The 15,000-nt window shown below is 40.4% G+C and overlaps 3 protein-coding genes across 6 annotated transcripts in view; 1 reads left to right on the plus strand and 2 right to left on the minus strand.

Moving 5' to 3' along the window:
- The window catches only part of prmt8b (protein arginine methyltransferase 8b), a gene marked incomplete at both ends in the record, with an annotated part of 23,074 nt that extends 21,277 nt beyond the window's left edge, over positions 1-1,797 (plus strand). For all 4 annotated transcript variants that reach the window (XM_084049358.1, XM_084049359.1, XM_084049360.1 and 1 more), the window contains one exon: positions 1,714-1,797. In XM_084049358.1, the coding sequence (XP_083905484.1) occupies positions 1,714-1,797 (84 nt within the window). The remainder of the gene's footprint in view (positions 1-1,713) is intronic.
- The window catches only part of LOC311039460 (protein O-mannosyl-transferase TMTC2-like), a 377,431-nt gene that overhangs the window by 148,226 nt on the left and 214,205 nt on the right, over positions 1-15,000 (minus strand). The gene's annotated exons all lie outside the window — the stretch shown is intronic.
- cracr2ab (calcium release activated channel regulator 2Ab) overlaps positions 4,856-15,000 on the minus strand; it is a 17,232-nt gene continuing 7,087 nt past the window's right edge. Inside the window, exons 6-17 of the mRNA XM_084049890.1 lie at positions 14,459-14,554; positions 13,539-13,726; positions 12,454-12,525; positions 11,864-11,912; positions 11,653-11,735; positions 9,752-10,478; positions 9,068-9,206; positions 7,376-7,457; positions 6,606-6,720; positions 5,986-6,087; positions 5,343-5,419; positions 4,856-4,949 (exon numbers count right to left, since the gene is read on the minus strand). Of these exons, the coding sequence (XP_083906016.1) occupies positions 4,862-4,949; positions 5,343-5,419; positions 5,986-6,087; positions 6,606-6,720; positions 7,376-7,457; positions 9,068-9,206; positions 9,752-10,478; positions 11,653-11,735; positions 11,864-11,912; positions 12,454-12,525; positions 13,539-13,726; positions 14,459-14,554 (1,818 nt within the window). The 3' untranslated portion in view covers positions 4,856-4,861. The remainder of the gene's footprint in view (positions 4,950-5,342; positions 5,420-5,985; positions 6,088-6,605; positions 6,721-7,375; positions 7,458-9,067; positions 9,207-9,751; positions 10,479-11,652; positions 11,736-11,863; positions 11,913-12,453; positions 12,526-13,538; positions 13,727-14,458; positions 14,555-15,000) is intronic.

Here is a 15,000-nt window from a genome sequence, read left to right on the forward strand (position 1 = left end):
CTGTTTCACCTACAGCCATGAAACTTCGATGCACACATGCGTCTCCTCATGCTGAACAACTTTCACACTCTGACTTTTGACCTCTGACCTTTAGATCTCCCACCATTTTGAATTATATGAAAAACAGTTAAAACCTATCTCCTCCTGGGATTTTTGAGTAATCTGCACGAAACTTTTTACACATGAACTTTGGACCTATGCCAAAAAACGTTTGCAAAATATTTTCCATAAGTGAAAAAATGAAGCTTTAATGAGCCAATGAATATTGCAGTTTTATGACAATTATTCATCTGCCCCTAACACATACATGCAGACTTACCATTCTTTGAAACTTTGCAGAAATGTAAAGCGCCATTCCAAATATCACTGAAACCAATCTTACTCCAATTGGTCAAACGGGGGCGCTATAGCAATTTTTTGAAAATTGAAACTTTAAACAGGCAAAAGTCATGCCTCGTTTGGCCGACAGCCATTAGACCTGCTTACACATGTGCCTTGACTAATGAGGAACACATCTATCACGTTGACCAGTAAGCACCGCCCTTAGATTGTCCGCAATCTTGAGCAGTTTGAAAAACACTTAAACCCAGGATTTTCAGCTATTTGCGTGAAACTGTATGATCAGTGTGATCTCTTTTTTCAGAGGTTTGTCTGTTGGTCCAATAGCGTCCCGCTTAAGTGTATGTCTCACAACCTCAAGGTCACAGGTTCATCTAAGTTGCATTTCACACAACATGACTATCAATGAATACATTTGCAATTGTTAAAGATAACATGAAATACTTAATTGAGTGTGTTTTACATACTTCATTGTGAAAATAGCTGATCTACAATCTCACAACTTTTCAGATAGCAATGAGAGTATGTTTTTTCAATGTATAACATACTTCATTGTGAAAATAGCCGATGTACAATCTGACAACTTTTAATGGTTTGTGAGCTTGTAGATCGGCTACTTTCACTAGTTTTGGTTCTGAGGAGATGTACAATTTCTTCATTGGTAAATGGTTTGTGAACGAGTGATCTTTGTGTTAGTGAAACAGGGGCTTGGGTCATGACAGAAGGCAAGAGTTTGTGATCCTCAACAGACAATATCAGCCTGGACAAAGCTATAGCACTATAGGTAGTGTTGCAGCTACCTAAGAATGTCTCACGATCGCAGGGTTGCCGGTTCAAGCCTCACTTGATGCAGACTCATTTAAGTTGAATTGCAAAAAACATGACTCAATCTATTCCGTTTCCATGGCTCTCTCTCTCTTCAATCTATTCCGTTTCTATCTTCAATCTATTCCGTTTCCATGTCTCTCTCTCTGTCTCTTCAATCTATTCCGTCTCTCTCTCTCTCTCTCTCTCTCTCTCTCTCTCTCTCTCTCTCTCTCTCTCTCTCTCTCTCTCTCTCTCTCTCTCTCTCTCTCTCTCTCTCTCTCTCTCTCTCTCTCTCTCTCTCTCTCTCTCTCTCTCTCTCTCTCTCTCTCTCTCTCTCTCTCTCTCTCTCTCTCTGAGGGTCGGCCATAGCTGAGTGGTACGATTCCAGGCCAGGTCAGCAAATGTGTCGATGAAATGAAATTTGTCCCTGACCGGACTTTTACTTGTAAAGTCCGGTCCGGACTTTTACTTGTAACAGGGTGTTTCTACATTGCAATATTGATATACATAAGTATACAATTGGAGTACTTTTTCCACCACTGATTCTGTCGTCGTTTTGTCCTGCAGCGTGACCTGGAGTTCACCCTGGAACTCGACTTCAAAGGGCAACTGTGCGAGGCGGCCATTTCCCACGACTACAAAATGCGATAAGGAACTCTTAAAGCCACAATAACCTCCCCCTCACCCCCTTCCAGACGACCCTGAACAGAGGGGGAGAGGACACAGGCTCTCAAAGAAGCATTCCTATTGGCTGCTGAGTGTCCTCAGACACATCAGGACGAGGTCACGCCAGCACCTACGATGTGATGTCATCGGAATACGCCAAGAAACTACGAGCAATATAATGCCATCAACTCTACTAACTCCTCGACTGCCTTGGGAAACATCAGCTGAATGTATTATCCTAAAGGAACTTGATTTTCCTCGCAAAGATTCAATTACTTTGACCATAAAACGGTGAAAGTATACTTCCTGTATAATAGTAGACGTTAGGGCTGGGCAATATATCGATATATATCGATCAGGATATGAGACTAGATATTGTCTGGGATTTTTTGGATATCGTAATATTGTGATATGGCGTAAGTGTTGTCTTTTTCTGGTTTTAATCACTTAAAGCCTTATTTTATACTTTAAAAACAAAACGTTTTTTTTCCAGAAATAGTGAAAACTGACGATCTTCAAGCTCACAACACAAACACGAGTAGATCGGCATTTTTTTTTTGCTTTTTTTGGAGAATATTTGAAAAATGTAAAAGAAAATTGATAATAGTGATAATATTTGATTTTGTCCATATCGCCCAGCTCTAGTGAATGCCAGGTTGTAAAGTACTGCCCTCGTTTCCACAGGGTGACAGCACGGTCGTTGTGTATTTAGATTTTTATTTGTACCCAAGTTTCACTGTATATTTGTATACCTACCAAAATGAACGTTTTCACAATGTGAAATTCAGAACATTCGTGGACAAAATGCAGCAACGCATGTGCAAATCGGCAAGCCGCGAAACCCGGCAAAGTGCGCCAGGGGCCTCGCGCGTTCATGCTTGTTTTAATCGTTTGCATGTGAAAGATGTTGTCGCAAGCCGACTCCAGAAAAGATGCTAAATGTAAGTGATTTTAGAGTTGCTGTCGGGTGGAAACCTTGTATGTCCAAAACCGTAACTTTATTTTCGGGAAATGGAAAAAATAACCTGCGTTCCAATGGATCCAGTGTAGTTATTAATTAGTCACACGCTCGTTAATACTTTTCATTGGTTAAATATTTATAAAATCCACTCTATTTTGGGCCTTATTATAGGCAAAAACTTTCAAAAAATAGCAAAAACAGCATACTGTATCTCACATTGTGAGCTTGTAGATCGGACATTTTTGCTACTTTTCGACACAGTCATAGGGCAATAATTTATAAAAAAGAAAACCATGGAATTACAAGGTTTATGCTGGACAGCGACATTGTGTTTTACGTTGACTGAAGATTATTCAGAAGTACTGTGGTGCCAGTTAAACAATGCCTAAAAATAATGATCCAACATCAATGCAATATTATGTCATAAATGAACAGTTTCACTTGTGAAATGGATAGAAAAATATTATATGGGAAAAGATGAAGATGATGGCGAATAAAACGACAGAGATACAAAGACCAAAACGTTTTATTCTGTTGTTGTCTGTGACGTTCACTTACGCATATTTGTTTTGCAAATTAAATTGATTTATTTGTCTTAGTTTTCACTACCACTACAAATTGATTCACTAAAATATTTTACACAGCACATTTAGAGAGACTATAAATGTAATTGTGATGCATCCATAATTTCTTTTCTGTTTTGCACATATTGTAGGGCAAAGTGACCATTTATATAAAAGGAAATCTAATTACAATACAGGATTTCCTAGCTTTTGTAATGTTTTTGATTACAATACTATGATTTGACAAAGCTTAATACAGCAATATTTACAGAAAGGTAATTACATCACACTATATTGACATTCATTTAAACCTACACTACACAGCAAAAATCCTTGGTGTTAATTTGTCCATTTGTAACTCTGAGAGTGTACAAATGTAACCAAATGTACCCTTCCGGTTACAAGTCATACTGTGTAACATTCACTTTAGTAGTCTTGTTTGCAACACCTCTGGTAGTACCGTTGTCATTACAACTTCTGTCTATGGTCAGTTAGAACTGCAATTCCCAGAACTCAGTTCAAAACAAAACCACATAAGTACCGCTCCAAAACGAATGCTGCAGAGTCTTAAGGCCAATACATATTGTTCCGACATCGGAAAATCTTCAGATTCCGACCCTGCCTTTCAGAAGAAAACCGCGCTTTAAGCGCAATACATCCTCTTTCCGACGACCAAACCTTTCTTCGGAGAGGGAGGTGACATAATTACAAATTGACGTCATTCCGAGCTTCGGAAGGACGGTCCCAGAACTTTTTCTCGGAACCCTGTGCACCTCCAGATGTCCTGTGACTCGCCGAACTATAGTTCAGGAAACGTGTCCAAACCGGGAGATTTTATGACGTCGGAATGAGTAGGCTGTAGTATTGCACCTTAGTACTGAGGATATTTAATCAAACAACAACAATGTTGTTAGAAATGGTACGTATTAACTTAATTAATATATAGATACATTGCTGGTATATTTCCAGTGCCTGTGTCATTTTGGCGCAATAAACTCGCGACATTTTTTTTTGCAGAGAAGCTGTCGAAAAACACATTTATGTGGAGTGGTTATTGTGAAAAATATACATTTGAATTATTATATCAAAAATAAGTTTAATTTAATTGAGAACGTTACACAGCATGACATTACATGAACACTGAGGATTTTACAGTGTAGTAGTGTCTAAATCCTGTCCTATCACCAAACCCACCATGGTGAATGAACAATTAAAGGGATAGTTCACCCCAAAAAATCCATGCAGACTTGAATTCATGGATATTTTTTTGTTTTTGTCGCATTCCTAAGTCAATAATTTGATGACCAGCGGACCGGTAGTCAGCGGTTCGGAGACTCTTTGTGTCTCCTACCGGAACCGCTGCAGGTCATCAAATAGATTGGCAAAAACAAAAAAATATCCATGAATTCAAGTCTCCATGGGGTGAGTAATCGATAGAGATAGTTCACCCCCAACGTCTTGGGGGTGAACTATCCCTTTAACTCCCGTATATGGGAGTTAAAGGGATAGTTCACCCCCTCTGTCATTACTTGCAGCAGGCTTTCTTCTTGACGGGCTGGGCGCTGAGGATGATGACCGTGTCCCTGACGCGGTCCTCCTGTTCCTTCAGCACTCTGGACAGAAAGACAGACAAGACAGACGGACAGATGGACAGACAGACAGACAAGACAATGGGTGCCTATGGATTAAAGTAGTGTTTCCCAAACAGTGGGTCTCGGCCCTCTCGGGACCGATTTGTGGGTTGCAGACCTATTTTTATGGGTCGCGACTCATGAGTAAATATCCTGTTTCCTACATTTGAAAAAAATATTATTTCAAAAGATTTTCAATTTCTTGTACAATTAAATACAAAAATAAATTCCATAAAAGATATAAAAATAAGAAGTAGTTGGGGGCCCACTTGCAATATCCTCACAGCCCACCAGTGGGGCCCCTGCCCACAGGTTGAGAATCACTGGTGGTGTTAGAAAGACCAGGTACATGGAGGTCATGTTCAGACAGCCTACCTGGCCAGGTGCGTCAGAGACTCTGTGACGTTGCAGCCGGTGTAGGCGCTGACCTCGAAGAACATCAACTTGTTTTCCTGCACCAGAGGTGGAAAAAGTGCTCAAATATTTCACTAAAGTAAAAGTATCAATACTGCAATATGGAAATACTCTGTTACAAGTAGAAATGTATACAAACTTTTGAATATACAAGCTCATTACGCGTCGCGATGCGACGCGTTGTGAGCTTGCTATTTACGGTATATATATACCGTAAATAGCATAATAATAATATATATATATATATGTATATATATATATATATATATATATATATATAGCAGAAATATATAGAGAGCTTTAGTGGTTAATGTATATTTAGTAATACAAATCTAAATCTAAAAAGTAACTAGTTACTAACGTTTTCAAAAAATTGTAGTGGAGTAAAAGTACAATATTTTCCTCAGAGATGTAACAGTAGTGAAGTAGAAGTAAAAGTATTGAAAATTGGAATGACTTCACTAAAGTAAAAACACCTCAAAAGTGTACTTAATTACAGTACTTAAGTACATGTACTTAGTTACTTTACACCACTGAACATAACATAACATAAAATATCATAACATAAAAATATAAAGAAAAAGCTTGATCATTTCACACTGACATAAGCAAATTGCTCTGCTTCCTTGTGGGACACCTCCCTGTCTCCCACCATGTCCATCTTGTTTCCCAGGAGCAGGATGGGGATTCCTTCTCCTGCTGCCTCCTGGATTAATAAATACAATTAATGAGTGTTTCAATTACACATTTCCAGTGGTGGAAAAAGTACTATCAAAACTGCAATGCAGAAATATTCTGTTACAAGTAGAAGTCCCATATTCAAAATGTACTTGAGTAAAACTACAAAAGTATTGGCATCAAAATATACTTAAAGTACCAAAAGTAAAAGTACTTATTGTGCATAATGTCACGTTTCGCAAGTCCAAAATGTATAAAGAATCTTTTGAAAATAGACGAAATATAAAGGGCAGAGGTGATTAGTGTGTTTGATTAGGTCCCTTTCTAGAAATTCAGTGGAATCAAAAGTACAATATTAGAGGAGTAAAAGTCCTAAGCTTCCAAAAAAATAAATAATAATAAATACCCAAGTAAAGTGCAGACACTAAAAAGAAATGCACTGAAGTGAATATACTTAGTCAGTGTCCATCGTTAATTATCAGATTATTTGATGGTTTCATCCAAAGAGGAGTTCCTGTGTGCTAACTGTAAGGTCAGAGGTCAGACCTGGACGTTGGCCAGCCACGGCCGCACGTCTCTGAAGCTGTCGTCCACGGTGATGTCGTACAGCAGCACCACGCCGTCCGCCTTCCTGAAGAACTGCTTGGTGATGCTGCGGTACCTGTGTGAGACCACAGTGTAAGGTTAATACTTATTAGTAAACTAAAATTAAACAAAAATAAACATTTTGGTTAACCCATTAAGACCGGGAACTAGTGATGTGCGGGTCGGGTTTTTTCATGACCCGCCCCGCCCCGCCCTGCCCCGCCACGGAACCCAACCCGCCTCAACCCGCGGGTTACGGGTCGGCCCGCTCATCACTACCGGGAACTCATCTGTCATTTTTTAATTTTTTTGGGCTATTAAAAAAAAATAGCAGATATACAAGCTCATAGCGCGGCACTCGTGAGCTTCTATATCTGCTATTTTTTGAAAAATCGTGAAAATGCTTGCAAATCCCTGAATATAATTCTTTTTTTTTTTACTCCCTGGAACAAAATATTTTGAGATGGGGGGGGGGGGGGGGGGGGGGTTAAACTGTTAAGATTTAGAATAAATTTGTAGAATCCCCCAGAAGCAAAGATTTGAGTTAAAAATGTTTGCATTAAAAATATATATATTGAAAGATTTGCACAAAATGTTCACGATTCTTCAAAAATAGCAGATCTATATATATATATATGCTATTTTTTTGAATAGCCAAAGAAATCTAAAAATGACACAGATGTCATTTAATAATGGGTTAACTGAAATGCAGAGCATGAAGAGTGACAGACCTCTCCTGTCCAGCTGTGTCCCAGAGCTGCATGGCTACCTGGGTGTTGTCCAGAGTCAGTGACTTCACACTGTAGTCAATACCTAACATACAAAACAATTGATAATGACACCAATGAACAATGACATTATTTCTAGGGTTCCTTTCTTTTGTATCAATCAATCAATCAAACTTTATGTATACTGCACATTTATAAACAACCGTAGTTGTGAGTAGTCTATGGGAGTGTTCTAACTCTCTCTCAGTGGCTCTGGTTATAGTGAATCTGTGTTCTCTATTTCATTGGTTCTCAAAGTGGGGCCTGAGGACCCCCAGGGGTCCTTGAAGGAGTTCCAGAGGGTTCCCAGCTAATTGTTGGATAGTTAGGAACCAAATGGACCCTTGTCTGTAACTCTGAGAGTCTATAAATGGAACCATTTATAATAATTTGTAACCTCTCATTGATTTTACTATATAAATTGGGGTCCCAGAGATAGGAATGCCATTAAATGGGGGTCCATAGCCTAATGCATGTCAAACTGGGGGTCCTTGAAATTAAAATGGTTGAGAATCACTGCTAGAGCTGTAAAAATGTTCTCTTATGGGGGTCCCTGCCATACATTTTCAAATGGGGGTCCGCAATCTAATAAGTGTCAAGTTGGGGGTCCTTGACATGAAAACGTTTGAGAACCACTGCTCTATTTCACTGGGGTGTTGTGGGTACCACTCGTGAATGACCACAAGAGGGCATAGCTATATCTTTTATATCAGCTTTGTGTCCATATCAAATGTTGAATGCAGCAACCTTGAGATATAATAGCTCAGGGGGGGACTGGGAAAGATCTTGTAGATGAAAGCCAAGGAGAAGATTTGAAGTGAGCTAATCCTCAGTACAATGTGTGCCAGGACCCTGGGACAGGCAGTGTGACTTCACAAGCTCTTTCATGTGATGTTGAGTTGTTCTCCGACATGCGTGCAAGGCAAGTGCCGTAGAGCACACACAGTGTATTACTATACTTGTGAGGCAGGCAGGCAGAAGTGTTGCCATGTCCGCTTATTATGAGCGACTTTGGGCTTGTTTTTCTGTAAAGTTGCTTGTAAGTATTTGTAGTTGTGGGTTGCGGTTGTTTGTGTAGTTGCTTATTTGGGCTCGTTTCTAAAGTGTAGTTGTTTATTTGGCCTTGTTTCTAAAGTGTAGTTGCTTATTTGGGCTTGTTTCTAAAGTGTAGTTGCTTATTTGGGCTTGTTTCTAAAGTGTAGTTGCTTATTTGGGCTTGTTTCTAAAGTGTAGTTGTTTATTTGGGCTTGTTTCTGAAGTGTAGTTGTTTATTTGGGCTTGTTTCTAAAGTGTAGTTGTTTATTTGGGCTTGTTTCTAAAGTGTAGTTGTTTATTTGGGCTTGTTTCTGAAGTGTAGTTGTTTATTTGGGCTTGTTTCTGAAGTGTAGTTGTTTATTTGGGCTTGTTTCTGAAGTGTAGTTGTTTATCTGGGCGTGTTTCCTAATGTTGTTTAAACCAGTGGTTCTTAAACATTTTCATGGCAAGGACCCCCAGATTAATATGTATTTGTCCGCAGACCCCCATATGAAAATATTTTATGCCAGGGACTATATATATATGTATATAATATTCCAAACTACAACCAGTAACTTTCCTATGTACTAACTACAGCTCAAATCAGCGGCTCCACCTCTGTGTCCCGTCATGTATTCTCACCCACAGTAGCAGTGGTATTCGTGTGGAAACGTCCCTCACAGAAGGAGCGGAGCAGTGAGGTCTTGCCCACGCTCGAGTTGCCGATGAGCAGCACTTTGAACAGGCGCTCGGGTGTGAGAGAGGGTCCCTCTTTGACCCCCTGATGGAGACAGAAGACCACACATACACGCACACATGCACACGCACACAAGAACAGAGGGATATTAACCACTTGAACCCCATCATCACGCGTTGTGAGCTTAGAGATCGGCTATTTTCGAGATTTGATGTAGAACGAATAAAGAGCTCAGTCTACAAGCTCGCGTGTCCCATCGCGTTCTGAGCTTGTAGAGTGGCTATTTTAAAATAGCTGAAAAATGTAATATGACTTAAGTTATTTAAACCCCTCCTCTGAGACACACAGTGAGTAGACAAAAATGGTGCCACATTATAATGAGCATTAGTGAGAATCGATCATATGAACACTACTGTATGTTGAAACAGTATGTTTTAACAGTTCCTCATTTAGCTGGAGACCCCCTGGAACCCCCTCAAGGACCACTGTTGGGGGGGAACCAAATGGACCCGTCAGGCCCATATGGTTGAGTCCCTGGCATATCTTTTCAAATGGGGGTCCGTGGGCTTAATATGTGTCAATTCGGGGGTCCTTCACGCGATAAAAAAGGTTGAAAACCACTGACGTACATGTTGGGTCTCCTTGCCGACAGGCTGGCCTCTGGGAAACATGGGGGCCTTCTTCATCCTGGAAAAGCGTGACTTCCTCTCCGCGGGGGGCGCCGACGCCGACACGGGCACGTAGGCGGGGGGAGGCTGGTAGGCGGGGGCTTCGGTGGCAACGACGGCGCTACCTTCCTGTTCCTCTTCCTCCTCAACCACCACCTCCCCTTCCTCCTCGTTACTGTCGTCGTCCTCATCCTCCTCCTCGTCTTCCTCGCTGAGCTGGTGCAGCAGCGGCTGGGAGGACCCCCCGTAGAGCAGGTGCGGGAGGTGGTCCTCCTCGATGGAGATGACCCGCCGCAGGGGCCATCCGTCAAGCGGGGCGTCCAGGACCTCCTCCTCCGCCACCCCTCCACGCTTCGTCCCCGCCTCCTTGCGTTCGCGCGGCGCCCTTTTCGAGACGGGTATCTTGCTAGTGCGCAGCGTCTTCTTGGCTTTGGCCTTCCCGCGCTGTTGTGTCGCTGCCGCCGCCGCGGCGGCGTTTTTGGCCGCGCTAGCGTAGCCGTTGCTGGCCAGGCCCGGGGTTTCCCTCGCGGAGTGGGAGGGGCGCTGTTGTTGAGTTCTTCTGTTGCTGTCGTTGGGAGTGGCGCTGTCGTCCTCGCTGCAGGAGGAGGAAGCAACAAACACGATTTTAAGGTGTTCAATGGGCAAGGCCTCCAGATACTGGTAGGACCCGTCCACCATAAGAGAGGTTCTTTAGGAGACAAGACGGGAAGACAGGGGAGAATGGAGCGTATCAATTCAGAGGCTTTTTGAGTCCAAAACATTTTTAAAGCAGCGGTTCTCAATATTTAAGACAGTGGTGGAAAAAGTAATCAAATGTTTTACTTGAGTAAAAGTATCAATACTGCAATGTAGAAGTACTCTGTTACAAGTATAAGTCCGGAATTCTAAATGTACTTGAGTAAAAGTACAAAACTATTGGCATCAAGATGTACTTTAAGGACCACAAGTAAAAGTACTCATTATGCAGAATGTCCCTTTTCAAGTTTTCAAATGTATACAAATATTTTGAACATAGCAGATCTACACGTACAAGTACTTAGTTACTTTCTCCACCACTGTGCAAAAGTAATGAAAATAGCAGATCTACACATTTTTGCCAGGTCAGGTTGAAAGTAGTTATGTCTGCCTGTGTGTTTTATTTGATTCAATCAATGAAAAATATGACTATATATATACTAAATAATAACTACATTGGATTAATTGGAACACAGGTTCTTAATTTTGTTTTCATTTCCTGAAAAGGGACAGTTTTGAACACACTGCCTAACACACAAGGTTATACAATCAGCATGCCCAAAATACCCATCTGCTTTTAGTCTTACTTCACCTAAAATGCTCATTTAGAATGTGTACGTAATTGCACGTACACTATTGTGCCATGGGTTCTTTTAACCCATTAAGACCGGGGAAATCTTTGCTTCTGGGGATTCTACAAATGTCTTCTAAATCCTAACAGTTTGTTTTTTTAAACGTATGTTGCTATAATATCAGTGGTTCTCAAACCTTTTTCATGTCAACGACCACCCAAAATGATATGTATTTGTCCCGACCCCCCCATCTAAAAATATTTGGTTCCAGGGACCCCCAGAAGCAAAGATTTGTGCTAAAAATCTATATACATACATTCAAAGATTTGCACACAGTTTCACGATTTTTTAATAGCTAAAGAAATCAAAAAAATGACACAGATGCGTTCCCGGATTGAATGGGTTAAAATACCTCAGTTCTACCTCCTTTCATCTGTGATAATGATTTTTGTCCCTTCTCCGTAGTATAGGGGAGGAAATCCTTATCCATTCACACATGAAAGCCCCTGACAGATGTGATTTATGCTAAAAGCATTTGGAAGATAAAAGACTCACCTTTTCGTCGGCTGACTGGCGTCGTCGAATAAATTGCCCAGACCCGCTCTGGGTTTCTGCTTCTTTCTGAGTGAACTTCGAGGCTTATTTGAAGAAACGGGAACACATTGTACGTTAGAGACAACCATTATTACGGTACCATTATAGTCTGGTAATACCACTAGGGGATAAATGTGAATATATGTTTGTAGATGAAACATTTAAAACTCACCACACCAAAGCTCATGTCACGCTCGTCTTTTAAATGTTTGTTCATCTCTCTGGGATGGTTGAGAAAGGAAATTGAAGACAGATTGAAGGGAGATGAATGTTATTTATTATTATTATTATTATTATTATTATTATTATTACCCTTATTATTATTACTACATTTATTTACAAGTTTGAACTCATTTAGGGTTCCAACAGATAATCAACGTGATGTCAACGAACTCCAAAATTATATGTACTTGGCCGTGGACCACCATCTCAAAATATGTTGTTCCAGGGACCCCCAGAAGCAAAGATTTGAGTTACAAATGTTCGCTTTAAAATATATATATTCAAAATGCTTAAAAAAATACGTATATTCAAAGATTTGCTCAAATCTTCACGATGAAAAAAATAATTGCAGATCTGCAAGCTCATGACCCGCTATGAGCTTGTATATATGCTATTTTAGAATAGCCAAAGTATAAAATAATAGTTAAAGTGGTTACAATCTCAAATCTAAAATGACACAGAAGCTTTCTCGGTTTTAATGGGTTAAGCACAACATGATAAGACTTGTTACTGATACAATGCGTAAAATGCCTATCTTACCTGAGGAGGTCCAACTGTTTCATTAGACTCTGCTTTTCTCTCTGCAGACCTTCAGTTATTCTGTACATCTCCCTGGAAAATGGAACATAAATACCAATGTTTAAATATGAATGTGTTACTGGGTAATGCATGGAGAAGATGTTCAGAAGAGCAGACGTACTGAAAACTCTCACTCTCAGCCGTCATGAACAGAAAGAGTGTATTATCGTACAGTATAGACTGTTAGATTTTATGTAGGGTATACAATTAAATGTCAAAGGACATATGTCAACCAGTGCAATAGGTGTCCTAACCGACACCAGGGTCTAAATGTATCAATGGAAGAGTATGAAGACCTCCTCAAACCACTGCATTTGTATCAGTTAGAATGTATTACTATGCATACATTCATTAAAATTAGGGGTGTGCCGACACTAATTTCACGAAACGATACGATACGATATTTGGCTCACAACTTCGATACGATTTCGATACGATAAGCACTTTTTTTATTATGAAAATAAATAGGGGAGAAAAAAAGGAAATGCAAACAAATAATTCTGTTTTTGCATTATTCAGACATGCAAACTTGTAGCTTTTCAGCCGTTTTGAATCCAAATAGGGCAATAGTGTGACACCTGAGCCGAAAAAAAAAAACACGGGGCTGTTTGCATGCCTGATTATTTTGATTGGTAAAAAAAAAAAAAATTCAAAACGATATTTTTTTTTCCCAAAACGATACATATCGTCGCGAAAACGTATCGCGATATATCGCGAGACGATATATTGGCACACCCCTAATTAAAATAGGTGCCGGGTTTTGTATCTTTAAAGTCATACTTCGTAACATTCATTATTTTTCTTTTTTCTTTTTGGCGACAGCTCTGGTGGCTCCTAGAATTCAGTACTACAAGTATTTTAATAAGTACATTTCCAGTATTTTTTTTGTGTTTTGAGAAGTTGCCCCCCCCCAAAAAAAAGATATTACAGTGAAAGATTACATAAAAAAATATTGAAAATGAAAGAAGAAGAAAAAGTTTGACTTTAAAGCAAAGAGGAACAGAGTAAAAGTGCATAGTAGTGTGTTGTGTTGCTACTAGACTCACATCTCTTTGTCCTGGTGCAGACGGGCCGCCTGTTCCTCCAGGATGGTCAGCTGCTCCTGGGCCAGGGCCAGCTCCTGACTGGTGCCCTCCAGGTCTCTGGACAGCTCGTCGTTGGTCATCTTCAGCTTGACGTTCTCCACCCGGCTCTCCTGCTTCTCGCTGCTCAGCTCCCGACACTGGACCTCCAACTGGACGAAGGAGGAGGAGTAGAGATGTACCGATATACCATTTTTTCCTTTCCGATACCGATACACTATCTACTGTAGCTCTCAATTCTTGAATATATTTCAAAATCAGCCAACGACAGCTATGTCTTCTTTAAATGTGTAATGAATCGTCCCTCCAGCCAATGGAATAAATGTCCCACTAACAATAGGTAATTATAAGTCCTGTCCCTACAAGCTACAATGAGATGTAGCGGTGTCTTGCCAAATGCAGACACTGAAGTTCGCCCTGCAGTGCAAGCCGACATAAGATTAACACAACATGACAGCATACCCCAAAACCTCCAAACTGCGAGAGTCTTAATATCTGTGCACAACCGCTCATTCAACTCAGTCAGTGCTGTGGTAAGTCAGAAAGAACGACAGAGAGAGGAGATTACTGGCAGAGATCTGTGCTCTGCTGTGCACAGCCTACAGTATTAAATTCACAATTTCTAAAATCCTGTTTTAGATAATTGAAATATAGAAATTCTCATAAAAAACTATTTGAATGAAATAATGTGACACTAACGAATATTCATGAATCATGCCAGAGAAAGCCAGCTGATAACTGGCTCAGCCATCGAGAAGGTGCACCAAAACTTTTAGAATAAGGTGGGAAATGGACCTTGTCACATAAGAATGTCAGCTGAATTTGAACATACCACTGCCTTGGATGGCGTCTACCACGTCTATGAATGTGTGATCTCCACTCACCCGTCTCTGCTTCTGGAAGAGATGCTCTAGTTCTCTTTCCTTAGAGAACAGCTGATGCTCCAGCTCTTGGCTGTGTACCTGGAGACGCTCAGCGTCCTGGGTGGAGATAAGACAGGAAGATACGCTTTAAAGTCATTTTCTTTGGTTGAAATAAGTGTTAAACAGCTCTATATTCTGATCTGACTCATTGCTACAGAGTGTTTGTTCAGTAACAGGAGTCTCCATGTCTCTCCAGCTCTTTATAACCATTAAGACCCGAGGCCGATTCTACAAATGCCTTCTAAATCAGTAGTTCTCACTCTTTCAAGATTATTCAAGAATAGCAGATGTACAAGCTTGCAGCGCGGCACAAAGTGACGTGCTGTGAGCTTGTATATCTGCTATTTTTGAATAGCCAACGCCAAAGGCTAAAATGACACATGCTTTCCCGGTTTTAATGGGTTAAACAGAACATGAATTTTCAGGTACCAATTTTAATCCAATCAGGATAGAAAACTCAGTCAGGATACAGATTAAACAAGTGAAATTGGAAGTGATGACAA

The sequence above is a fragment of the Gymnoscopelus microlampas genome (assembly GCF_963454915.1).
Source record: "Gymnoscopelus microlampas genome assembly, chromosome: 23".
NCBI classification, from domain to species: Eukaryota; Metazoa; Chordata; class Actinopteri; order Myctophiformes; family Myctophidae; genus Gymnoscopelus; species Gymnoscopelus microlampas.